Source organism: Pantherophis guttatus, chromosome 4 (assembly GCF_059756535.1).
Source record: "Pantherophis guttatus breed Tessera chromosome 4, ASM5975653v1, whole genome shotgun sequence".
Taxonomy (NCBI): Eukaryota; Metazoa; Chordata; class Lepidosauria; order Squamata; family Colubridae; genus Pantherophis; species Pantherophis guttatus.
In genome coordinates, this window is record NC_142066.1 from 53,388,003 (window position 1) to 53,415,741 (window position 27,739).

Consider the following 27,739-nt stretch of genomic DNA (forward strand, 5'->3'; position numbering starts at 1 on the left):
AGTTAATGTAGCTCATGAAACTCAGATAAGCGGGACGCTTATGTTACTTGTATGCCAGTAAATGGTTTTCTGATCCCAGAACAGTCCATAAGTTTTGGATTTTTGATAAATCTTTCAGCAGCCATTGTCAACAAGATTTACATTGGAAATGTTACAAGAAATATGCAAACAGAGAACTATGAGTCAAATCAAAGATGCTCTCTTATCTCAAATCCGTAATAAGGATGCAAAAACAGACCAATCCCTTTTTCTCAGCCCTATTTCTATAGCTCTTCTGTTTGTTCCAGCTATAGCTTTCAATTAGATTGTCTATTAAGGCTGCATCAGAGAAGAAAACTGTTAACAGTTTAGAACAATAAACATAAGCAAGGGTTAACCTACCTTGGTTCCTGAAGCAAGATGTTTATCTTTAGAGTTAAAATATATATACCTGCATTTTCTTTCTGTGTTCATCCCTTTTCCCCTTCAGTGAGGGGTGCCCTCTACTAGAGCAACTCAATATCTCGTGGTGTGACCAAGTGACAAAAGATGGCATCCAAAATTTGGTGAGAGGCTGTGGTGGACTCAAAGCTCTGTTTCTTAAAGGCTGTACACAGGTACTGTACAAGTCTCCACGGAAAGTTCAGTAGTCTAGAAAGCTGAATTTGGATTGGCTGGATTTGTTCAGAAAGTTCAATAGTCTGGAAAGCTGGATTGGTTGATTTGTTTCATGCAGTGTCTCATGACTCACATATGAGACATTGAAAATTGGATAAAGAATAATTCTAAAAAAACAAGATTATTCATCTATTTATTTTTTGTTCTGTCATCTCAGACTATCCAAAAATGTTACAATATTGTTTGCACAATTTGTTCCTTAAAATGGAACATTAGAGGTAGTCCTTGGGTTGCAATACTAATTGGGGCCAAATAATATGGACCTAAAGCGCAACATCATGTGACTGCATTTGTTTAGTAACAGCAATCCCAGCAATCCCTATTGCCATCTTTAAGCAAGGATTGCACATCATTAAGCAGGGACTTTATATGATTGCAACTTGCAATTTCCTACCAGCTTCCAGCATGCAAATTCAGGGACGTCAGCAGGAATTTACAGTCCCAGTCACCACAAGCCTTTCCTCAGGCAGTCCAGAAAGAAGGCAGAGTGCAGATAAATATTATGGAGTGTGGCCAGGTAGAGATGGGTTTTGTGGGACAATTGTAGTTGGGTGGGGCAGTGCTGTGATGGGATATGAGTTTGGGCAGGTGGGTACTGCAGACTGCAACCAAGTGCAAAGGCAGTACTGCAGGGTCTGTGACAACTCGATGCCACCAACTCACCATGGCCAACTTGCCACGGGACAACTGATCATGCCCAGTTCACTGCAGGACAGCTCACCACAGCATAAGAGTTACACTAATATCGAATAAATAATGGAATAGAATCATTACAGAAAGGATGCCAAAGGAGGAACAAAATGAAATATAAATGACAAAAATTAATTTAATAATTTTAAATAGTTACATTGAATTGTTGAATTGCCCCACAGCAAGTTCCATGGTGAGTTGGCCATGGCGAGTTATCCCATTCTGGCTACTGAAGCATGGGTGGGGCCAGATGCTGAGCCCATTGCAAGCTGGTGCAAAGGAGTGCAAGGAGAGTTGGTGCTGCATACATGTGTTATGCAGTCGGTGAGCCCCAGGATCTCATATTCTATAACAGGCTCTCAAAGAAAAAGTGGCACCAGCAGCTTGCAACATTCCCTGCTAATGGCTTCCCCATTCACTTTGCCTTGTGAGAAGCAGGCAGGGAAGGGCATAAATAGAGAGTGCAGGACATTGGAACTATTGTAATTACAATCCAATTGCCAAACCCCTGAATCTTGATCATGTGACTGCAGGGACACTGACCGCTGCAACTTTGCAGATCAGTTGTAAGTTCTCCCATCCCCCTTTGTTCAGTGCCATCATATTTTTGAATAGCTGCTGAATAACTCAAAAAATACACTATTGCAAAAATAATGTGTGTATTTTTTGCTTTGTGGAAAACATCCATATGGCAGAGATAGGAAATTTAATTGCAGCCAGAGATCATACGCATTTGGTGTTTATGTAATATTGATGATCTTTATTCAGCGATCATAATTAGGACTGGCAACTCAATCACTAGATAATGTTGTTAGTAAGTGGAAAATCATATTATTGTGTTTGGTTCTTACTATTTTACTATAGGTTTCCTTTTTACCCATTCCCTGCCTTTTGAAATACTCACTCTGGCACTCAGATAATCTGCAAAAGGAAATTAATATTTGTATTTATAGTCATTGAAGAGGAAGGGATTACAGATAGTCATAAAACCATTTGTTTAATGACCGTTAGAAATTAAAACAACACTGGATACTTTGACTTTTGATCATTTTTCACACTTAACAACCATTGCAGTATCCCCCTTAGTCACATGATCAAAATTCAGATGCTTCACAGCTGGCATGTATTTATGATAGTTGCAGTGACCGGGATCATGTGATCATCTTTTGCTACCTTCTGACAAAGTCAGTGGGGAAGCTAAATTCATTTAACAACTAGGTTACTAACTTAACAGCTGCAGTGGTTCACTTAACAACTGTGGCAAGAAAAGTCATAAAAGTGGGGCAAAACTAATTTAACAACTCTTTTGCTTAGCAATGGTAATTTTTGGCTCAACTGTGGTTATAAGTAGAGGACTATCTGTACAAGAGAACACAATGGGAAATGAAATGGGCACATAGTGGAAATTTTTAATGTACGCTGAGAGCATATGCACCAAAGACAAATTCCTTGTGTGTACAATCACACTTGGCCAATAAAGAATTCTATTCTATTCTATTCTATATCTGGTAGCATCAGTTATTTGTCAAACACACTCAGGATTTCCAGTACTAGACATTCCTTTCAATATGTCAATAGTGAACAGAGGAGGAGCCAAAGTGGCGCAGTGGTTAGGGTGCAATACTGCAGCTACTTCAGCTGACTGCTAGTTCAGCAGATCAGCGGATCAAATCTCACCGGCTCAAGGTTGACTCAGCCTTCCATCCTTCCGAGGTGGGTAAAATGAGGACCCAGATTGTTGGGGGCAATATGCTATTTAGTATACTGTCTTTGATGTAAGCCACCCAGAGTCCTCGGAGAGTGGGCGGCATAAAAATATGAATAATAAATAAAATAAAATAAACATGTTATAGAGAGGCACTGTAAAAGTTGTATCTTCACAAAGTTATTTTTTCAACACTGCTGTAATTTTTGACAAGTTGATGCACAAGTGAGTGAGATTTACCCATATTTATTTACAGCAACATAAAATCAAAATTCAAAAGCTGCAGGAGGCATAGCAATTGGTTAATCATATAACAACATTGGCAGTTTCTTATGGGATCAGTTGCTTCTTTTTTTTTTAAAGGAGGGTGGTGAAAGAAAAATTATTTTGTATTGTGTTGAAATATATCACCAAATTTCTGGGTTTTGTTGTGAATTGCAACATCATTATTTTAGTGAGGCAGCAAGTGTAAGAAAAGCATGATTGACTGAATATTGCCAACTCATACTATAAGCAAAAATACAATGAAGAGACCTAGGAAATTGTCTATTTTCTCTATTTCTGTCTTTCTCTTAGCTGGAAGATGAAGCTCTTAAATACATTGGTGCAAACTGTCCCGAATTAGTGACTCTGAATTTGCAAACATGCTTGGTAAGAGGTTGGCCTTTATAAACCCAGTCTTTTTTTCCTTTCTTATACTATGGCAGCTTTATAAATTACCTATTCCATATCATATTCCGTGTTTTTATGTTATCAGTATTGGCTCAGCAGAGTGACTATTTTATAGTAGAAAAATATGGGGTATAAAAAAATGTTTAAAATGTGAACAATAACATGAGCCAGGGGGAATAGGTTGGTCAAAATCTGTACATTATATTATCCTAGTTCAACTAGTATTTTCATGAATCAGGTAGTTGATTTTCTTACTATAGTTAGAACAGATGTATTTTTTTGCCACTTTTTTTTTGTTTTGGACTTTGTGCCTTCATATTCTGAATTATGAGGATCACTAAGGAAAAAATGGATCAAGACTTAAACACAGTAGATTTAGGAACAAAACATAGGATTACTTAATTGACCAATCTTCTGCATGGTTAGGAAGCTAGCAGGGGTGGGTTCTATTTACCTTTACTACCGGTTCTCAGTTGGAGCGCCCGCGCGCGCTTCTGTGCATGTGCAGATCACCCATGATGATGTTGTGGCAGGTGGGTCGAGCCTCCTGCCGGGTTTTCTACCAGTTCTGTAGAATTGGACAGAACCGGGAGCAACCCCCCACTGAAGCCTAGTTAACACTGGCACCATTTCTCGATTTCTGTTTTTCCTATGACACCCTTATAGTTTTCTGACCCATATGACCATTTTATATATACGTGTGTGTGTGTGTGTGTACATATGTATGTATAAGGGGGTAAGGGAGAGTGGCAAATTAAATCATTATATTGGCTCCAAGATTACCTTTGAGCCATCAGTGGCCTCCATAAATATAACAGATGGTTGCAGTCTACTAGTTTGCTTCCAAATGTATCTATTAACCAGAAAAAGGATAAAGATAGATTGTGAAATAAAAAGGAGGTACCAGGTATCTGACTGATAACTTTTATCTTTTTTAGTTGATTAAATTCTCTAGGGCAGCTGCTTTGTGAATGGACAAGTTCTTCTAAAAGCCATTTTTCGCAATTCCTATGTGTTCCCCAAATTTCAAACAAGCCAATCAAATTTGCTGCACTTTCTGAATCCCTTGGTGCTTCACCTGCTTTTCTCATTTACATAAGAAAACAGGTGTGGAAACAACATCTAAGTAGAATTATTGGGTAGGAAGGCTTCCACAGCAATCTACTGATTAATAAGTGTGTATGTTTGTGCATGTGTCCACACACATGTAGGCCTGTGGAATTTTGAAATGGATTTTTTTTTTATAATAATAAGCCTTTCCTTGTAGTTGTAAGACTTGTTTTCTGGCACTTTTTGTTTTAAAATCATAAATGTGTACTCCATGCCTAATCCCTTCTATCAGCTGTCATTTTTCCTAGCATAATTTGAATTTTGAATTGGGGGATTTTAAAATACTCTTTTGGCACAAATGCTTTTATGACCTAGTTTCTGATCTCTTACCAATCAATCCGAAAATCACTATATTCACTATGTCACTATAATGACATAGTCATTGACAAAGCAAAAGTCATTTTTCCATGTCCAGACTGAAGACTTTGTTTGACTCCATCCAACAAATATTTCTCCATCCAAACAAATATTTCTAAATTCTCAAATTGGCAACTATTTCTTCATATTTCTATATAATGAATATCTAATATCTTGAAAAATCTTCCAAAACAATTGTTATATTAGCATTTAATCTGATAAATTTATCAAGCTTTCATTTGCCTTATATATGAACTTTTTTTCAAAGTTTGCTTGTAGAACAGGCTGGAAAAAAATCTTTATTTTCAACTATCATGCTTTGTTGGTTTTGTCTCATTTTTGTTTTCAACATGTGTTAAAAATATAGTCTGTTTTTATGTGTGTATAAAAAGAGCTGAAAGAGGAAGTACATTTTTTCTTCCAAGAAATTATCATGAACCAGTTTGTGGTGATGCCAAAAATGGAATATTTATCCAAAAAAAGAACTGATTTGGGGTGATTGTATGCAGTTGGCATTTTGGTTTTTCATAAGATAGTTACCAAATAGTCACTCATCCAATCGTTTCACCGGGAAATAGTTTTTAACATTTAATTTTAGAATTTGCAGAGAAAATTGAGCACAATTTTCATGCTTCTCGCTATAAATGATTGATTTTCTTTCCTTTTTAGCAAATAACAGATGACGGCCTCATTACAATATGTAGAGGATGCCACAAGTTGCAATCTCTATGTGCTTCTGGCTGTTCCAATATCACTGATGCCATCTTGAATGCGTTAGGACAAAATTGTCCAAAACTTAGGTAAGTAGATTTTTTTTCTTTCTGGTCTTAAGATTTACACATATGGACTATGTGCCTGTTTGGAACCTTTTAATATTTACAGAACTGTTTGATGGATACTCTGTCCTCATGTCTAACTTTGTAACTAGGCACAGTTCCTGTTGAATCCCTTCAGCTTTGACTATCACTGTATTGTATGTTCTTCTTTGAGCCAATCATATTTTACAATTATTTAAATACTTTACCTTTTATTTACATTTTCTTTAATCTCAAATCTCAAGACTCCTTAGGATTCATCAGTTAGAAATATCAGGATTAAGAGTGTACAAAATGTTTTTAAATTTAACCATTTCAGCTTTGAACACTCCCCCTAGTTTTGAGTGCAAAAATGGGTTTTAAGTGTGTAGCTAGCTATTTCAAGTATTTTGGGAACATTTTGAGCTCAAAACAAGCTAGAGTTTCCCAGGACAGGCATATTAAACACAAAACTACCAATTGTCTCTTAACATAAATCATGAGAAAGGTAAATTGTTTTTTCCAATAAGCTATGGAAATTACCATGTTTAAACTTCAAATGGTGTAATATGTGAATAGTTACCACAACTGTCAGAATAGGTCAGTCATTTTGAATCAATTGTAGTTATATGCAATTGTATATAATGAATCATTAGAAAAAACATCATTTGATCCCATCTTCTTGAACAATTTTCATCCTGTTTCCAAACTTCCCTTCTTAGGGAAATTAATGGAAAAGGTGGTTGTCTGGTAGCTTCAGAGTGTTCTGGATGAAACAGATTATCTGGACCCCTTTCAGTCAGGATTTAGGTCTGGTTATGGTACAAAAATGGCATTGGTTGTGCTTGTTGATAATCTCTGGCAAGAGTAGGATGGGATAATGCAACCATCTTTTCTATCTTTGATCTCTCAGTGGTATCCAATACCATCAGCATGGGTATCCTTTTGGGCCAGCTACAGGATTGGAGCTGAGCAGCACAGTATTGTACTGGTTGTGCTTCTTTATTCAAGGCTGATCGAAATTGGTGTTAATAGGAAGTGAAAGATACAGCCCACGGCCATGCTTGCCACAGGGCTCAGTATTCCCTCCACTCCTTTTTAACATCTACATGAAGTCGCTGGGTGAGATCATCCATTACCATGAAGTATTTTCTGCATTCTGAGGATATTCAATTCTATATTTTACCCCCTGGTGATCCAAGTGATGCTGTTTCTTCTTTTTCATAGGACCTTGGGGGTTGTGAGGGCCTGGATGGGGGACTTTAACTGAACCCTGGAAAGATTGAATGGCTTTGGGTATATGGAGCTCCAAAATCCAGGATTTTGACATCTTTAGTTTGGGTAGCATGGCAGTGACCCAGACAGATTCAATCCACAATTTGGGTTCTTTCCTGAACTCTCAACTCCTTGAAGAGCAGGTTGCAATTGTGACTAGGAGAGCTTTGCACAACTGAAGCTGTTATAAAACAGTTACAGCGTCTCCTGGATCAGGAGTCCCTGATCTCAGTTATTCAAGCCCTAATCATCTTGCAATTGGACTACTGCAATATGCTGTACAAGGGGCTACAGTTGAAGAGCATTCAGAAGCTACAGCTGGTACAGAGTGTAGCAGTACCATCAGTTTTGGATGCCCATGTAACACCACTGCTCTGTGGGTGGCACTGGTTGCCAGTGTGCTTCCAGGTGTAATTCAAGGTGTTCGTAATCACCTTCATGACATGGTCCAGGATATGTGAGGGACCTTCTCAAGTAACAAACTTCATAAAGAGATTTCAAAAATAACAGAGCAACTGCAGGTATTTTTGAGTGCATACGAGATTTTCAGTTATATACTAGAGATATGGGGTAGAATTACCTTGCTTTAATTATATTATTTTATAATAATAATAAAAATAAATTTTAATTTAATTTAAAAAACTAATTTGAAAAGGATGAACTGAGAAAATTGTTCATGAGACAGGGCAACAGAGAATTAGGAAGAATTGTTCCAACATTTTGTGTTAATTGATAGGCAATTGAAAGAGTTGAGGTACAAATGAAATAGTAAAGGGAGAAAGTTTTACAGTCTCCCTTCACCCCTACCCCCTTCCTGTAGCTTTCTCAGATACCAGCACCAAACAGCCCACACAAATAGATTTCCTTTACAGCTAAATGGAAATCCTCTGCTGAAAAACAGCAATTCAGTCTCTGGCAATATCAGATCCATAATGTTTCAACCTTTTCCCTTCATTTAAAGCAGTGAGGCTTGCTTCTCTGTTCAGTGACAGTATATCTTGTGGCTATCTCCTTCTTTTTTCTCTTTATTGGAAAATACCAAAATACGTATTTTGCAGATTATAAAACACTCTGAAGTATAAGGCACACTTAGTTTTTGGGGAGGAAAACAAGGGGGGGAAATCTGCCTCTGCCTCCCAGCAATTTACCTCCTTGCAGCAAACAGCCTGGTCAGCTTCAGCACCTTGCAGCAAACAGCCTGATTTAGCACAAGCAGCTGATTGACGGTTGGATCAGCCTCCCGGAATACTGCCTATCAGCTGTTCCAGGCTGCAGAGATCATCGCCGCCGCCCATCGCTGCTGCCGCCTATCACCACCTCCACATGCCCTGTTTTCAGTCTCCATGCATCCTGTTTTTGGCCCGTTCCAGGCAGCGGGAATTGCCGCTACCACCACCTATCTCTGCCACCTGGAACAGGCCAAAAATAGGACATGCGGAGGCAGAAAATGGGGCGCATGGAAAATGAAAATGGGGCGCACAGAGACGGCAATAGGCGGCAGCAGCAATGGGCGGTTGCGATCCCTGCAGGCTGGAACAGCTGATAGGTGGTATTATGGGAGGCCAATCCAACCGCCAATCAGCTGCTTGTGCTAAATCAGGCTGTTTGCTGTTTGGTGCAAGGAGGTAAATTGCTGGGAGGCAGAGGGCAAAAGGGGGGAGCTAATGGATGTGCAGGGCTTCAGCAGCCTTCGCTGTATAAGACGCAGAGACATTTCCACCCACCCACTGTTGGGGGGGGTGCATCTTATACACTGAAAATAAGACCCTGTCTTACATTTTTTTGAACCACGAAATAAGGGCTTGGCCTTATTATTGGGGGGTATTATTATTTTGGGGCTGCAGGAGGCTGTGAGCGTGACCACCTCATGGCTGCTGCTGTGTTGCGCTGCTCTGGCAGCGCAACACAGCTGCTCATCAGCTGTTTGCTGGGGCAACCAAAGGTGGGAATCTCCCCGGCGTTCTTGGCACTTGCCTGCCTCCCATCCATCCCCCTCGCCTGCAAACTCCTGCCTCTCTGCCGGGTGATCCCTGGCAGTCCCAGGCCCCAAAGCCTGCACCCTCCCGGCTCCCTTTTCCACAGCATCCAGCTCTATATTGAGGGGGTGGCATGTGGGGCAGGGGAGAAGCAAAATTCGTGGAGCGAGACGGGGCTTGCTCCTCTTGCTGTCCCTTCTCCCTCCCCCTTGTCAGGGGCTGGGGAGACAAGAGACACACGTCTTACCTGCCTTGGCGTTCTGTCGCATGTCTCGCCGTTGTCTGCAGGCAAACACATAGGGTAAAACTGAACTACTCGCGAGTTCGAGAAGTTTGATTGAACTCGTGAGGTTTTTTTTTACCCTACGTGTTTGCCCCTCTTGCCATCTCTTCTCCCCCTCTCACCGACATGGCAGGACTTCCTGCCCCTACCCAAATTGGATGCAATTTTGGGGTGGCAGTTGGGGAGGGGTGGGGCCGGGGACACAAGATGCTCATCTTACCTGCCTTGCAGCTGTGTTGAGTGTTCGCCGTTGTCTGCAGGCAAACACGTTGTAGGGTAAAACCAAACTTCTCGCGAGTTTGAGAAGTTTGAACTTGTGAGAGTTTTTTTACTCTACAACATGTTTGCCTGCAGACAACGGCGAGACACGGGACGGAGCTACAAGGCAGGTAAGACACATCTCATGTCTCCCCAGACCCACCCCTCCCCACCTGCCACCCCCAAATTGTATCTAATTTGAGCAGGGCCAGGAAGCCCTGCCACGCCCGGCAAGAGGGGGAGAAGAGACGGCAAGAGGAGTGAGTCTTGTCTTGCTCCATGCGCCTCACTTCTCCCCCACCCCCATCGATAAAGAGCCGGGCACTGTGGAAAAGGGAGCCAGGCGGGCATGGGTTTTGGGCATCTGGGGCTGCCGGGAGTCGCCCGGCGGAGATGCAGGAGCGGGACAGGAGTTTGCAAGCGATCACTTCCCCTTTGCCTTCTCTCCCAAAAGTGCTCCTCGGGTGCAGCCACTTCTACAGCAGGAGACTTGCGCCTCACACCGGCCTTCCAAAGGGTACCATAGCAGCAGCTATCCACAATTTTTTAACCCTTATTTCATCCCGACCCATGTGGCCCAGTACGGTCGGGACAAAATAAAGTAAAAAAAATGTGGATAGCTGCTGCTACAGTAAACTTCGGAAGGCCGGCGCAAGGTACATGGGGCACATCGCTTGGCCTCCTGCTGCAGAAATCCATGGCAAAAATGGCCACGCTTGCTGGAGGCGCTGGCTGGAGCGGCACCCGTGAGGCAACCATGGACAGAATTACCTGCTGTGACTGTCACCATTAGGTAAGGAGGGTATGAGGCGTGTGGGGTGCATCGCTTGGCCTCCGGCTTATGGCCGCGCTTACTGGAGGCAGCAGCCTGAGCAGCACCCGTGAATCAGCAGTGAATGGCGGCCTGAGCGAATCAGCTGATCCAATTAAGGGGCCAAGAAGTCCTGAGGTGACCGGGGAAGGGAAGGGCTGCCTCCTGTGCTAGCCACGCCCACCCTGTCACAAGGGCTTATTTTCGGGGGTGGTCGTATATTTACGGCCACCCCAAAAATCAGACTTGGCCTTATTTTCGGGAAATGTCCTATTTTCAGGGAAACATGGTATTTTCTAGCCTACTTACAAAGCATTTCATGGAAAGTCTAATACAGTGTCTGTCGTTTTTCTGCTTTCTTCTCTCTATGTTATATTCTTTGACCCCATGATTACTCTTCCAGTTAATCTCATCTTGAAAATAGCTTTTTTTATTGCTGAGGCATTGGATTATCAAGAATAGAATTGTATGTTTCTTTTTCTTTCTTTCAAAATCAGCCTCAGCGTTTCACTTAACACTGGAATTTTTATTGCTGTCTTTTCCCCCCCAACTCTAAGTACCACTAGAAACACTGCTTCATTCTTTCCATGACACTTGTACTTTTTAGGGTTCCTACCTCAACTCCTACCCTCAAAACGACACTATAGAGCACTGCACACCAGAACAACTAGACACAAGAACAGTTTTTTCCCGAACACCATCACCCTGCTGAACCAAATAATTCCCTCAACACAATCAAACTATTCACTAAGTCTGCATTACTATTAATCTTCTCATCATTCCTATCACCCATCTCCTCCCACTTATGACTGTATGACTGTAACATTGTTGCTTGTATGCTTACGATTTATACTGATTGTTTCCTTGTATGATTTGATTGCTTATTTGTACCCTATGGCTATCATTAAGTGTTGTACCTTATAATTCTTGATGAATGATTCTTTTCTTTTTATGTACACTGAGAGTATATGCACCAAAGACAAATTCCTTTTGTGTCCAATCACACTTGGCCAATAAAGAATTCTAATCTTCTAATCTAATCTTTTACCTGAACCGAATGCCTGTTTTACTACGTAAAAAAGTTCATTCCTGGCCTTCTATTGCCTATCTAAAGGGAAGAGCTTTCTTCACAGAATTCTCCTAATAGATAGTAGCAACCATGTAGGCTTGTTATGAGTTACCAGCTTTGCCTCTTGCAGTCTGTAGTCTTATCAAGAGTGACAGCAGAACTAGCAACATTTCCCTAGACTAGAGCACTACCTTACTGAAGTTATGTGGGCAGCCACTTAATCTCAGGCCTCCACCTTTACTCAACATAAAAATGGATTTGAGCTTACAGTGAGATGCAGTCCTTGGAAAGGCTTTCCTTGCTTTGGTAACCTTATATCACTCAGACTCTGTTCCATATAAGAAGCTTTTATATGCCTAAATGTGAATGAGAGAAATCATAATAATAAAACACTGCTTACTTACCTGTAATTGCAGGTACAGGTAATTTGTACGTAGTCATCTGAAAATTTACGCAATGCACCATGTTACCTTGTTTCATCTCAAATGACCTTAATGTTTCTCCAAGTCTTTTGTATCAGTCTTAGGAACTGAGAGGGTTCAGTGAGAACAGTGCATAGTCATATAGTACATGTGAGGATGGGGCTCCTTTCACATTTGTAAGCTCTGGAAGGCGCTGAATGGGGCTAGGTGGAGGCACACAAACTATGTGTGTCAAATCACAGAGTATTTGAAGAACAACAGTTGCAGGTAAGTAACCAGTTCTTCATCCACAGGACAATATAGGAGCATGTAAGCATGTTATATGTTTAGAATATATCCCATATCTTTGAGGGGAAAGCATAAAACATCACTACATAGAATAGAGTTTCATTATACTATTATGAACTGTGTCCCCCTCCCTTTCTGAAGCTAATTTATCATTCAGAAACAAGTATGATTTTTCCATAAATTAAGATAATTTTGATTAGATCGGTTTGAGAACCTGAACAAAATTAACTTGCCCTAAAGCAGGTTTATGAAGCATTGTTGAGAATCAAATGAAAACAGGACAGTGATATATATTGGAGAAATGGGGGGATAGATGACAAAAGGACTCGGCTAAAAGGTGTTCCTTTAGCTAGGAAAGGCAAGCAAGCAGGAATGGAGATTTTTGTTTGTGAAAAATCTTTAGTATCAGGGCTGGGAAACATAGTAAAAATATTAAAATTTAGAAATAAGTCATAAAAAAGAAACTAGTTCTTTCTGAAATTTGTACTGTCGTATTTATTTCTTCTATTAGTGTTCTATTTTCTTGACAGAATTGTTGGTATCTAAAATCCCATGAAATGGAAGTAGAAAGAATTCAACATCTCCCCTATTTGGAATAAGGGGTTTAAAAAGTATTCCTAAATTCATACTGGCTTTCTGAGATTTCAGAAGGGGTTTTAAATACTAAAACTATTTGTTGGTACATCTATTTATTTTCCATGCAGGATATTGGAGGTAGCTCGTTGTTCCCAGCTTACAGATGTGGGCTTTACAACTCTGGCTCGGGTAAGCATTTGATGTCAAGGTTGCCTTTTCCATTATAGCTAGTCCTTGATTTACAACAATTCATTTAGTGACTATTCGAAGTTACAATAGCACTGAAAATAGTGAATTATATCTGTTTTTCACACTTACAACCTTGCAACACCTCTGTAATCACATGATCAAAATTCAGTTGCTTGGCTACTGACTCATATTTATGACAATTGCAGTGTCCAGAGGTCACATGATCACCTTTTGTAACCTGATAAGCAAAGTCAATAGGGAAGACAGATTCACTTAACAACCGTGTTACTAACTTAATAATTGCAGTAATTCACTTAGTGGTGGCAAGAAAATGGAGCAAAACTTATTTGACAAGTGTTTCACTTAGCAACACAAATTTTGGGCTCAATTGTGATCATAAGTTGATGACGACATGTAAATGCTGTTATTTGCTGTTTATGCCTGTACTTTATAAGTGAACGTCTTCTGTTTCAGTATTTCCTTGGGAGCCATTATGCTCCCCTTTAATGCTGCTCAGGAGCTTTAAGGATGGGAGAAAAAAAGCAGATACAGAGTCTCACATACCCAAATCGGTAATGCTAGTAGGTCTTGAGCCAAAACGGGTAGGATTAGTCCTAAAGAAACAAAGAAGAAAGGGAAGCAAATTAAGGATCACGCTTGATATAAAAAGAATGGCTTTCTGTTGCCTTTCCTGAAATATATGAAAAGCAGGATATGAAGTCTCAGAATAAAAAAAGACCATGAGAATGAATGAACATAGAGATTTTCCCATTCATGCTTTATCACCAAAGATTACTGTGTTTTCCTGAAAATAAGACTTGGTGTTATATTTTTTTCCCCTCCAAAAGAGGCACCAGGTCTTATTTCTGGGGGACGTCTTACCTGCTTACGTTATGACCACTGCAGCCAGGTTTCCCATGCCCCAACACCTGTCGTGCCACTGCCTGACTTCTACAGCTGCTTGCGGCCAGATGCCATGTGGCACATAGCATCAGTGCCCGCTACTTGTGGCAGGACGCCACCTGGCTCGTGGCGCACCATGAGCAGCAGCGGCATGTGACATTCTACTATAAGCAGCAGCACTGGCATGACAAGCCATGTGGCCTCCTGCCATGAGCAGCAGTACCGGTGCAACGTTCCACAAGGTGTCCAGCCGCAAGCAGCGGCACCAGTATGATGAGCCGTGCTGCCTCCTGCCGCAAGCTGCAGCACCAAGACGAGTCATCTGGCATCTGTTCACAAGTGGCTGTAAGCAGCCGCAGAAGAAGCTGGGTAGCAGCACGACAGGCATTGGGGCATGGGAGCCCTTGCTGCGGCAGTCCTAAAGTAAAGAGGTGCGGGGCATGTAGGGCCACTCTACCCCCCCACCCCAGCTTGATTTTTACGCATGCGCCTTGCTCCACCTTGTACAACCAGACGGTAGGACGGAGTGGACAGGGTCTTAACTAGGGCTTATTTGGGGTGGGGGTGGGGTAAGGGGTTATATTTGGCACACGTACAAATCAAGCTATGGCTTATTTTCTGAATAGGTCTTATTTTCGGGAAAACACAGTTGAGCTAGCCAACTTTCCCTTTTTGAATCTAGAAGTGAGTCCAGGGTGCAGGAAAAAAACTAGCTTATGCCAAGATCTGAGAGCTCAGTGGTCATTTCCAATCCATATCTTTTCAAATGATATATCTTAATGCCTGCTTTTTTGTACAAACATGAAAGATCTGAAAAGATCCAGAATTCTACGCTTAACAGAATATGTGATTCCAAACATTTTAAAAATGATTGTAGTTTGATAGTGTCACAGGTGCTTGATATGGTTGAACAGAAGATACAGCAAGTTAATATTTTTAATGGTTGTGCATTATCCACCAATCTAAGTTTAGTGCAAACATTCAAAAACCTTTTCCTCTTTTTTATTTTTCCTCTTTGCATTTTACAAGTAGCTTTCTCCAATCTTGGGCCCCATTGTTCTTAGAATACCATGCCCATACTTGACCATTGGTCACAGTGGTTCAATATGATAGGAATTGAAATGTAATAATGTGGAGAGCAGTGGCTAGTCTAAACTCATAATGCACAGATAACTGTGCCTTATTAATGTAATCCATTTGAAGTACATTTGATTAGTTTGATACTATCTAGTGCTAAAAATAAAATCATTTCATGGAATAAGAACAAATTACTTTGATAATTAGACATTTCCATAAAATTATATAATCTCTTGTGATTGCAAACCTTGATATTTTTTTAGAGCTAAGTCAGAAAGAGGGGGCTGTGTATGTCCATATTTATTCCTGAACAAAATTAGCTTACCCTAAAATAATTTTAATACATTACATGCAATTGAGTTCTCTAGCAAAATTGGTTTTTTTATCCTTAAGTAAAGGTTACCCAACTGCTTACCACTGAAATTATTTCCTAGTAACAAATGAAACTTCTGCAATATCAGGACATGTTTCTAAAAACAAATTAATCTTTAATTTGTATGTATGTTCTCCAGAATTGTCACGAACTTGAAAAAATGGACTTGGAGGAATGTGTTCAGGTAATTGTACTATTTTCAACCTATTTTCTAGATTATTTAGTTAAAAGTTATCTAATGAAAAATAAATTACAATTCATCAAGAATCTGCTTGATTTTCCTTTTAAGCATCACAGCAAGCACTGAAGCAAGAAATATTTTTGAGTGATAATTTGCTGTGACACTACTCAGTAATGATGAAGATAGGGTATTACTAATATATAATGAGTTATTTTCATAGGCCTTTATTATATCTAAGAAAAGATATTCATGATTATAATGCCACAAGATTGAAATAAGTCTCTGAGTCACATTTATTGACTTTATAATGAAATTCAGAATTGGAACAAGTGCAGGCATATCCTATTCAATCTTTTGGCTTGCCTGGGCTGCATTGAGTGAAGAGAAATGTCTTGGGCTGCATATAAAATATATAATATAGTTGGTGTATAAAAATACACATAATGTTAAAAGTTTACAGTCCTGCAGGACTGCATTATTAGCTGTCTAGGGCCCCATTCAGCCCTTGGGCTGCTGGTTGAACATGCTTGCTCTAGTGAGAAGCAGTTGATCTACTTTCTCTTTTTGGCCCAATAAACATCTTTCAAAGTGTGCAATACATTAGGCAGAAAGCTTCTTCACTCTGCTTCATTGGCTGCTTTAAGCAAAAAAGGAATAATATCTATGCAGTTTTCTGACATCATGTGTCTCTTCTTTATTACACATTACCAGAGAGTTGAGAATATATCACAGAGATTAATCTGTTTAGTTGCATACAATTATATTATGAAGATTCACACACAAAATAAATAAGAAAAGCATTAGATTACATGATGGGAAACAAACAATTGGTATGTCATCTACCAGTATCCTTAGTATCAGCCTGGGAATAAGAAGAACAAAGTAGAGGAAAAGGTTTTTAAAGTATAGAGGATTGATTTCAATTCTGCATGGTCTTGTGCTTCTTTTTTATTTTTAATCAGATCTCTCCGTAATTGTCAGCAATAATTAATTTGTGATTAAGTGAGTTTACAGGTGGTCTTCAGATTAATGTTCTTCTTAGTTATTAATTGTAAAGAGACCCTCATTTTAAATCGTATTGAATGTAATCTGAATTAGAAAAACAAATTTTATCTAATTTATGGATACCTTAACATTATTACTGGCTTAGAAATACAGTACTTTCTATATTAAGAAATTCACATTTTGGCTTTTGGCCCCACCCAAAATTCTCATTGTGGAAATGACCAGAAAAGAATCAGTACCTCTCCTAGCAACTTTCCTCTTCAAGCTTTATGTTGTTCGTGAAAGAACGCTAACACAAAATAAGTGAAATGATGCATATGAAACTTCTTACCAGTACAATATACAACTTTAGTTTCAAATATGTCTTTTCTTCCAGATAACAGACAGCACATTAATCCAGCTTTCCATACACTGTCCACTGCTCCAAGTTTTGGTGAGTTACATTTTTCTTGCAGGCTAAAATTTTATCCAACCCATTTTTTCATCTGCACTATAGAATTTTAGAATATGAGTTAGAAGGGCCAAGAGAATATTTTATTATATATCTTAGGTGAAGTGCACTTTTAAGAGGCTGAGTTATATAACTGAACTTATATACTTTACATACAACCAGATAAAATTTGATATTCCCTAAATACTCTGAACAGGACTGCATTCCTGTTAAATGTCAACTTAAGAAGCTTTTATATATTATAAAAGGACCAAGTATGCAATGACTTGGAAAAAAAATAACTAGGCACTGCAGAAATCTGAAGAGGAGAAAAGGGAAGGCAACATGCACCCTACAAAACATCCTTCTAGAGATTATTAAGGTGCTATAGACCTAGCTGTTCCCCCAGGTGTCTTTCTGAGTCTTGTGCTGCTGGTCAATGTAGATACGATATATTTATGAATTAGATTGTATATGACATGAAGCGTTCGGTTTGATTAAACTCTAGTGGTGATGGTTTTAACTTTTGTAAGCCCTCCACAATAACTTTGGAGATTATTAAGATTGCTTACTAATGATTCAAATAAAAAAATTGCAGAGAGAGGAATTGGCATGCTATCCAAATTATATATGGAACTGGGGGTTTTAGAAAAAAAGAGGATCCATGGGGCTGTGAATTTTAAACTGAAGGATTTAAAATATTGTGCAGGATTTCAGCAGAACAGATTGTAGTGAATAATTGAGGCATGGGCCTGGTAAATTAGATTTAAAAAAATCTGCAAAACCAAGTCTTGATTATTTATTTATTTATTTTATTTTTATTTGATTTATATGCCGCCCTTCTCCGGAGACTCAGGGCGGCTTACAATGCGTTAAGCAATAGCCTTCATACTTTTGTATGAATATATATGTGTGTGTATGTATGTATGTATGTATGTGTATATATATATGTGTATATATATATATATATATGTTTTCTCAGGTTTTCGCGGGTGTTTGTATGTAGGTCTTTGGTTGTTCGGGTCTTCTCTTGCTTCCAGGAGCAAGAAGCACGAAGCCGAGAACACCAGCCTGAAGATGACGAATGAGACTTCGTCGAAACGTCGCCAAGACACTTCCAATTTTATGTGGGAGAAGACCCGAACAACCAAAGACCTACATATATATATTTATTTTTTCCAAATTTAAACATAAAACATAACTTTCAAGAGCAAAAATCTCGATCCGGTCATAGATGGTTACCACGCTTACATTCCTTTCACAAGCTCTATTCACAATTTCCATTACATCTTTTACAAGTAAACAAAAAAGAAAAGAAAAGAAGATAAAAAAGAAATTCAAAACTTAAAAAAACCAATTTTAAGTCAAATTTAACATTTTCATCTATATAAATCCATTATATCTATCCAAAATTAATTTCAAATTCACTTTCAATCATTTTACATCTGCGTACCAATTCTAAACATATCTTTATTCTTCTTTACCTTATATCTTATACAAGTCATATCAAAATAATTTTCACAATATTCTAACCTCTTGTTAAGTGTTTACCTTACAATTTTATCACCATTTATTCTTAATTTCAATTCAGTACCACTCCATTTTTATTATATTTTATAAAACAACATTTTGTCTAATATTAATCCTTTGACCCTTATCAAATCAGTTTACCTTAGTTTTTTTTTCTCCCAGATTGCATATTACACAGATTTCTCACAAAGGCATATTTTATTTACTCCAATTTCTAATATATTTTCCACTATACCACCCTCTAATATTTAACTACCTTCCAGCTTATTCTATTTGATTAATTCTCAGCTTGATCCCCTCCAAAACACCAAGTATTTAGTTAATTTCTGAATAATTCCTCAATCTCCTCCAACTCTCCTCCTATTTGTTTGGCTGTTTCCAGCATTTTGTGGACTGATTTCCAGCATAGTCTCCTCCAACTCTCCTCCTATTTGTTTGACTGTTTCCAGCATTTTATGGGCTGATTTCCAGCATAGTCTCCTCCTTAACTCCCTCCATTATTTGGCTGATTTCCAGCATAGTCTCCTCCAACTCTCCTCCTATTTGTTTGGCTGTTTCCAGCATTTTGTGGACTGATTTCCAGCATAGTCTCCTCCAACTCTCCTCCTATTTGTTTGACTGTTTCCAGCATTTTATGGGCTGATTTCCAGCATAATCTCCTCCTTAACTCCCTCCATTGTTTGGCTGATTTCCAGCATAGTTCCCTCCAGCATTCCTCCTATTTGTTTAGCTGATTTCCAGCACTTCTAATTAATTTCCAACATATTTCCACCGAGTCTCAAACTCTTATCTAGTTGGTATCCATCCCACACATTTTAACTGTAATATAATTATCTGTTTTATATCATTTTTCCATCCTACTCTTTCAATTTAAATCTCAGTATATTTCATAATAGTCATCATTTCCAACATGTATTACCTTAATTCAAGACTAATCACTAGCATCTGTGTATCTTGTATTTTATTCAATCAATCCTTATTCATCAGTTTAAAATTTGTTTGCAAATTAAAATTAAAACATATTACATCAAACAGTACATTTTCTTAAAATTTTCCTGCCTCAAAATATATTCTTCTTTATTATTTTTACCCCCTTGATATCATCCACTGTTTTAATAGCCACCTCTTATTTTCTATTTTTATTATTTCACAACCCTTCCTGTTTTTTTCCAAAAATTATATATACCTAGGCTTTTAAACTTTATCATATATACATAGGCTTTTAAACTTTACAGTCATATTTAAATTTATCCACTTTAATTCTTCCTTTTCTTCCTTTTCCTCTCTGTCCAAAGTGCTCTATTTCAAGGTTCATCAGTTCGAAATAAAGAATTTCTGTATGTCCCTTTAAAACTTTTAAAATGTCTGTTCCAAGTGTAGTGCATCAGCTTCCTGTCTTTGTTAACTACGCCACACCTAGCTTTTATTTACAGTTTTGTCAGTCTCCATTGTTAAAATCCAAAATGTTCTTTCTTTCTTCTTTCTTCTTTCTTAAAATCATCTGGGACAGAGTAGGAATCTCCAAAATCCTTATATCCAATACTAATTTCAAGTAATCCAAGGTAAAATGCCAATTAACATGTTTCTTTTCCACCCAGAAAGGGAAATCTCTTCAATCCACTTCCCTGCTTAGTCACTGCAGACTCCATGGCTATTTTGTAGCCATCCATCTGTCTATCTTCATTAGCTTCATTAGCTTCATTTTCTTTTAGAGGCATTAATTCTCAGGAATATCCATTTCTCCTCTCCACTCCAATTAAAGGCACAGTCAAATTTCAGAAATTTATTAATGCCAAATCATCCAATTTAAGTTTACTGCAACAAAATTCAGTTTGGGTCTTTTACCCATTTTTTTTTTCCTTTTCAATCTTTAAGCCCTGCAGTCCAGCAGCCGCTTTTAAATTTGGGGTTTTATTTTCCAATAATTCCAAATAGGTACGTTATATTGCCTGGGTTGGTGTCACTCACCCAGCTTCTTGATCTTTGCTCTTTCTTCATCTTCTTCCTCCAGCACAATCCTTGTTCCCGGTTGTCGCGGTTTCAGGACAGCCGCCATGGCTGCCGTTCCGCTGTCGCCGACGTGAAGGAGAAGCCTCCGGCCCCGAGGAACCTGCTCGTTCCTCTCAGCCGCCCAAGACGTTCCTTCTTGTCCCCCTGTCCCTACAAGACACGGGAGGTCTGCAGACCTATCGGCGGCAGCTTAGCAGAGGGGATTTGGCAGGGCTCAGCGGAGCTCGCCATTTCCCCATCTGTTTCCCTGCGGCGCCAACCGGAAGTCGATACTTTTGTATATTTTATACCAAGTCACCTTATTGCCCCCACAATCCAGGTCCTCATTTTATCTACCTTAGAAAGGATGGAAGGCTGAGTCAACCTTGAGCCTGGTGAGATTTGAACTTGCAGTAATTGCAGGCAGCTGATGTTAATAACAGTGCTTTAGTCTGCTGCGCCACCAGGGCTCTTATCACCTGTTACTTTGTTTTCCCTTTTAATGGCAGAGTTTATCACACTGTGAGCTTATCACCGATGATGGTATTCGCCATTTAGGCAATGGTGCCTGTGCCCATGATCGCTTAGAGGTGATTGAGCTGGATAACTGCCCCTTGATCACAGATGCCTCCTTGGAACACCTCAAGAGTTGCCACAGCCTGGAAAGGATAGAACTGTATGACTGCCAACAGATTACCCGAGCTGGAATTAAGAGACTCAGGGTAAGAATATATTTACATTGTTTAATAGATTGATGTGCAGATAGTTCTAGCTCCTGTACTTGTTTAATTCTTTTCTCATCCTAACAATAGCTGCAACTACTTAGAACATATTCTTCAAATTGAAAGTAAGGGGTATATGACATAATATCAGCATATTAGACTTACTATTCAGTTTGAACTGGGAAGTTATAGATTCAAGCCTCCATTCAACCACAGAATGCACTGGAAATTGGGGGTCAGTCATTCTCTCAGTCCAGCTTTTCTCACAGGGCTGTCATTATGGGATAAAATTAGAACAGACTTCCATGTAAACTGCTGGGATAAAGACAGGACATAAATGTGACAAATAAACAGTAAATCAAAATCGAAGACTTGTTGCCTGGGTAGGTTAAGAATGAGATGGAAATTAGTTTCCAACTTTACAAAGAATTCATAGGACCCAGTGACTATTGGTAACATTCTATAAAAAATATCCTTCAAACAGATAGCTAAAATTGAATTTATCCCATTAACTCCCTCCTCCTGAGATACTTTGATTTATTTGTGGGCCTGTCCTGCTTTCTTGAGAGAATGTTGATATTCATGCACACTAGTAAGATCCTTCTCAGTGCAGAAAAGCACTTGCACAGTTCATTATTTAAAAGAGCTCAAAATAAAATAATCATTTACACAGTTCAAGCATCTTAAGAATTTAATTGCCTGCCCTAAATGTTACTTCTTGGCCTGATGATGAAATAACCCTTCAGTCATGCATGTTTGTGTCCCTGTACTTCGATTTCTTTTTCATTTGTGAGTCAGTGTCTTTTACAAATCTATAGAAAGTGAAATTAAGGGAAGTTCTCTTTACCAAAGCAACCAGATAATAAAGGAAATAGTGAAGTTAAAAAAATTACATATGGACAAAACTAAAGTGGGGAAGATTGGGAAAAAAAACCATTGGTTTTCCTTAAAATATCTTTTATGCAGAATATTTTTTTCTGCATAAAAAGGGTCCAATATTACTTCATGTTCAACTTTTTAAGTTTAAAATCTTTGTTCATGTTTTTGGTATTTTTAAATTTTTCTAAATGGGAAAAATGTGTTTGTCTTTTCAGACCCACTTACCCAATATAAAAGTCCACGCCTACTTTGCACCTGTAACTCCACCACCATCTGTGGGGGGCAGCAGACAGCGTTTCTGCAGATGTTGCATCATCCTATGACGTGAGAGCCAGTCTACCTTGTGAAAAACAAACTGAGTATTTAAATTACCCTTCTAGAAGTTACAGTGGACACCAGTATCTCTGCCAACAAAATGATGCCAGTGCTCCTTCATCAGGGCCTTTGGAAAACAAAGCAGGGGAAGCTGGTGCAAAACATTGTTCCCCTTTTTTACCCTATGTAAAAATACACACACACACACACACACACACACACACACACACACACACACACTAGTATATACATACTTACTTATTCCAATAGACTGAAGGTCTCTGCAACTGAGGACCTAAATCTATGGGAACTTTCCCCTCTCCCCCCATCCTATTGCCCCGTGGGTGGATTGCTATAATTGTAAACCATTCCTACAGAGCCTGCTCAGAAGAAATCATGGGGTGGCGGGTGGGAGAAAAGAGTTATTGGTTGAATCACTTCGCACATCAGAAGAACTGTTGTTGCTTCCAAGAGAGGGAAAAGTTGTTCTTTTGACACTGAAAGCAGCAAAAAAAAAAAAAAAATGATGTTGGGATTGAAAGAGAGGTTTATAACTGAGGAGGAACAAACATGAGCACTGAACCTTGAAGATACTGTTCAGGTGGGAGGAAAATGTACAAAGCAAAAAGAAAACACAATGCCCTTGGGTATATTTTTTATTTAAAAAGAAAATCATATGTGTGTTAAGGAATGTTAAAACAGCAGCCATTGTGAGATGTAGATTCCTGCGCTTCTGTACTTCCTTGTTTTCTGTGCCGGCACATACACTGAGCATGCTCATCTTGGAGGTTCAGCAGTTTCTCTTCTTTTATAATATTTGGCTCAGAGGCTTCCTAGATTGTTGTGATGATAAAGCTAGAAATCTGTAATGTCAGGCCTGATATCTTTTTCCCCCCAATCTCCTCAGTATCTTTTTTTATATATAAACTAGATGTCTAATTCTGAAACTGTATGAAATGACTGAACATATAATACACATGCCAAGTTAATATTTCTTTTCAAAAGGCATCTTTATATCACTAGGAGATAAAGCTTTGAAAACATAGCTGTGAAATGGGTTGAAGTTATAAAAGCAAAACTCTTTTGTAAAGGTTATTCTACATTTTTTTTAAACAAGTAATGCAATCTGGGGAGAAGAGAGAAGTTCTGTCTATTATAATGTATTACTTCCAAAGAAATGGGTGCCTCATAAATCAGAAATGGTATACAAACATAGATTATTCTAATTTCAGTGACAAATGCCCTTTTCCATTATTAGATGAACTTGGAAAATTCCTTTTCAGATACCTGGACATTTATGGAAACTACATCAGATGTTTTCATTTTATTTAGAAGTAAGTAGAACTCATGATGGAAAAATTCAGGTCCATCCAGTTCAACACTGAAGGATTATATTTACTGAACTTGGTTTGATTTGCTCAAAGCTGCTGTTTCAAAAAAACACTGGAATCATCTTATGATGCTTTTTCGGAAGCCATTTTTGGTATCAGACATGGTTTAAAAGGGCTGTGGGGATGATACAGCAACATTCCAACCTTCTCTTCACAAATAATGCAAAAGAAGCCCCAAAACACATGCCAAAGGTCACCAAACACTTTCCCTGATATCCAATATCCTGCTTTTATGAATACTTCTTGTTAGTGAATGTTTATCATTTGCTTTTGCCATTCAAACTACTAGATGTGTTGCTTTTTTTCCTTCTGTGCCAGTATTTGACACAGTATGGTTTACATTACAGGGTTTTTTCTCTCTCGCAGGACAGTTAGGTCCAAAATTTAACCTGGAATTTAGACCTTTCCCAATGAGGCTCTTTGGTTGTTTGGATTGCAAACTTCCATTATAATCACACTCCTCTCAGCCTTCAGATTTGAAGATTGTTTTTCAAACAATCATGGTGTTTAAAGTATCATCTCAATACATTCCGTTGATACAGGAAATTGAAAACTACCATAAAAATGGCAATATTTCAGAATGTTCAGTTGAAAAAAAGATCAGTGAGGCAGAAAGACAAGCAAGGCAGGAGACATTAAGTATTGCCTACATCATGAAAGTTACAGATTTTAAAGGGATCTTCACCCACTTCTTGAAGCAAAAGCGCAGCACAGATTGCAGAGTCCCATCCAGACAAGTTCCCACAATTTACATTAATTTATTTTTCTCTTGCCAAGCTTATAGATGTTAAAATAAACTTTCTTAATTATACCTTAATTATACTAGAAAGACTAAGATGGGGTAGAATTCCATTGTTTTATTAAATTGTTTTGTGACAGGTTCTTTCATTTTTCTTAATCAGCAGCATTTATTTTGAGATCAGAAAATGTTTTCCCTTTGCTCCATATGAAATATTTGAATTTGTGCTGTGAACTCAATATTCACAATTTCTTTTGCACAGATACTTGCTTTCTTACACAAACATTTACAATGAATTTTCTCAACTCACCAATATATAGTTTTTAAAGGGCTTTAAAACAATTTGGACTGTTCCAAAATATTTTTAAAAATATATTTTTTGAAATGTCATTTTTCTCTTCTCTACAATCTCTTCTAATTTATAGTTTTAAGAAACGATCATCTGGTTCCAGTAGAGAAATATTATAAGTGATTATCAACTCCAATGTATACTATTGATCTACTATTACAGTGTAAATTCACTCTTTTTGAATCCCAAACACCATGACGATGATTATTATCCAGAACAAATTAGAAACTTGTGTGTGTTATCACCTTGTCAATGGTTAGCAAAGCTTTGAAGATAACCCCAGAGTGTTTTGGATTTTTTGTTTATGAATGAACATGTGGGGATAAATGTCAGGTGTTATTCATGTGCAAAGCCCCCTTGAGATGAATGAAAATATTTGCTGCATTACATATTGTGTATTTTCAGTTTAAATGGTTCTCTTAAATGTTCCATTCTATCTAACAGTAATATAGGGCTACTTGTTCAGGGCAAGATAGAAATAGCTCTACTTATGTCACATCTGGGGTTGAAGGAAAGACTTTGGGCAAATTGATAGGTTAATTTCTAGGTTTTTTTCTGTGGATTTTTAAGATCCAGCATCATAACATGCATTTTACTTGCATTCATGACAATAAAGATTTGCCATGATTGCCAATAATGGACTGCGTTTTCTGGAGTTAAAACCCAGAAGATAAGCAAGGGTGTTATTTACCTGGATGTAGCTTCAAAGAGCAGATGAGTCTAAGTACTAATTATTAATGTTAGAAAAAATCTTGGCTTTGACAAATGTCAAGATTTGATCTGAGTATATTATGTGATGAAAATTTCCCATTCTCTAAAACTATGGGTTGTCCAAACTCAGTTTGTGTTTGCTAGCTTTGACAATGTAGGTTATTAGGAGCTGGGTTAGATGAAGATATATGACTAAACTGCTGCACAAAAAAAGATCAGAGTGAAGATTCTGATTCTAATTTTGGCTCTGCTATTTTCCAAAGAGCATTTATGCCCATCAGCTCTGTCCAAGACACCCTTGGTTTTCAGACAGATTTTTCCCCAGACAGTCCCTTCCCCTAATTTTTTTCCTCTTCCAGACTAATATGGCCACAAAGCATATCAGTAGGAACTCTTAATGTTTAAAGGTATGTCAGAATTCCTTCAAAACTGGGTCTGGGCCATAAAACCAGTATGTATTTGCATGCTAATGCACTCGCTTCACTTCATTTCCACAGTCTCTTCAAGAGACATTAGTCAACACCATAAGTGCTGAATTACAGCATAGCTGATACATAACCTGTTGCCATCTCTGGGTAGTCAGGTAGCCTGAGCAGTGGAGGGCAAAAAAAACAAAAAACAAAACTGTTTCTCCTCATCTGTTTTAGAGGAACCACCCATTCCAATCTCCCTCAGCATTTATTCCCAGAGATTACTAGTGAAGGCCATGATCTTAATATCTGGCCTGTATTATAAGAGATGAAAAGGATAGGAAATGTCCTAGAGTCTTTCCAATTGAATCAACTCAAGGTGCGAGAAGAGGTTCTGCAGCAATCTCCATATTCCATTCCTCATAGGTGTATCCTTACTGCAGATGCTGTCATCAGATGGGAAAGAGCTGAATGGAAGCGATTAGATAATTTCATTAAAGAACATAGAGGAAGGAGGGAAACAGCCTATGGGCCACTGATAGAATTTACATATGCAAATTTACCCCAGGTTAATAAATTCTGTAAAACCCCAACACAAGGAATCAGGATTTTCCAATTAAAAAATTCCTATGCATGTACAAATAGTGGATATTTTCTTTGCAGCTCACATATCTGCTTTGTGCCTCCCCTTGCCTGAAGCATGTAACAAAACCATTTAGGATTGAATGTGGAAACCATCAGGATTGTGAGGAGTGGCAAAAACTCTGTAGGTCAGGGGTGTCAAACTATTTCATTGAGGGCCGCATCAGGGTTATGTTTGACCTCAGGGGCGTGGTGGGCATGACCAGTTTGACGTCACTTGTGTCGGGGGCATCTGTGGTGGCCCAAGCACTCTGCCAGTGGAAAAGGGCTCCAGAGCTCCATTTTCAGCTGCAACAGCCTCCTGCCACCCTCTGCCAGTGAAAATAGAGCTCGGGGGGTCCACACGTGGCCCCCTGAGCTCTGTTTTCACTGGCAGAGGGTGGCAGGAGGCTATCACAGCCAAAAACGGTGCCTGGGAGGGCCGCACGTAGCCCTCCCAAGTTAAGTTTTCACTGGCAGAGGCACCATGGGCTGGCCTTTTGGTGTTTTTAGGGCAGCCCCATGGCCCAGATCTAAGCACCCTGTGGCCAGATCTGGCCCCCAGGCCTTGAGTTTGACACTCTGGTGGAAGGCTAATTAAATTTACTAACATAATGAACCCACATAACTACATATAATCTAAAGACAGTGTCACAAATGTCATGGTAGAGTTCATCAGTGCATAAACACCAAATTACTATATGCTATCCCATAAGTCTCATAAGGCAAAACGTCAAACATCTCATCCAGGTTCTTGTCTCAATACAGAAAATCAAGATCTTTGAAGATATTGTATTTCACATTCTCCATTATTCTTGAAAAAAAAGAATTATACATTAATCTTGGATGTGTAATGCATAAATTGCCATATCAAATATTAAAGGTTTGGGATGGAAACATCCAATATAGAATGTCTCAAGAAAGACAAGACTTTTATTTAGACATTCCCCAGGCACCCACTTCTTCCATTCAACAGCCCTTG

At 38.7% G+C, this 27,739-nt stretch overlaps 1 protein-coding gene across 6 annotated transcripts in view; it reads left to right on the plus strand.

Moving 5' to 3' along the window:
• Nucleotides 1-26,778, plus strand: part of FBXL20 (F-box and leucine rich repeat protein 20) — a 70,487-nt gene extending 43,709 nt beyond the window's left edge. For all 6 annotated transcript variants that reach the window (XM_034415864.3, XM_087892203.1, XM_087892201.1 and 3 more), the window contains 8 exons: nt 470-596; nt 3,629-3,703; nt 5,861-5,991; nt 13,072-13,132; nt 15,625-15,669; nt 17,048-17,104; nt 21,130-21,342; nt 22,437-26,778. In XM_034415864.3, the coding sequence (XP_034271755.1) occupies nt 470-596; nt 3,629-3,703; nt 5,861-5,991; nt 13,072-13,132; nt 15,625-15,669; nt 17,048-17,104; nt 21,130-21,342; nt 22,437-22,544 (817 nt within the window). In that variant the 3' untranslated portion in view covers nt 22,545-26,778. The remainder of the gene's footprint in view (nt 1-469; nt 597-3,628; nt 3,704-5,860; nt 5,992-13,071; nt 13,133-15,624; nt 15,670-17,047; nt 17,105-21,129; nt 21,343-22,436) is intronic.
• The last annotated feature ends 961 nt before the right edge of the window (nt 26,779-27,739 follow it).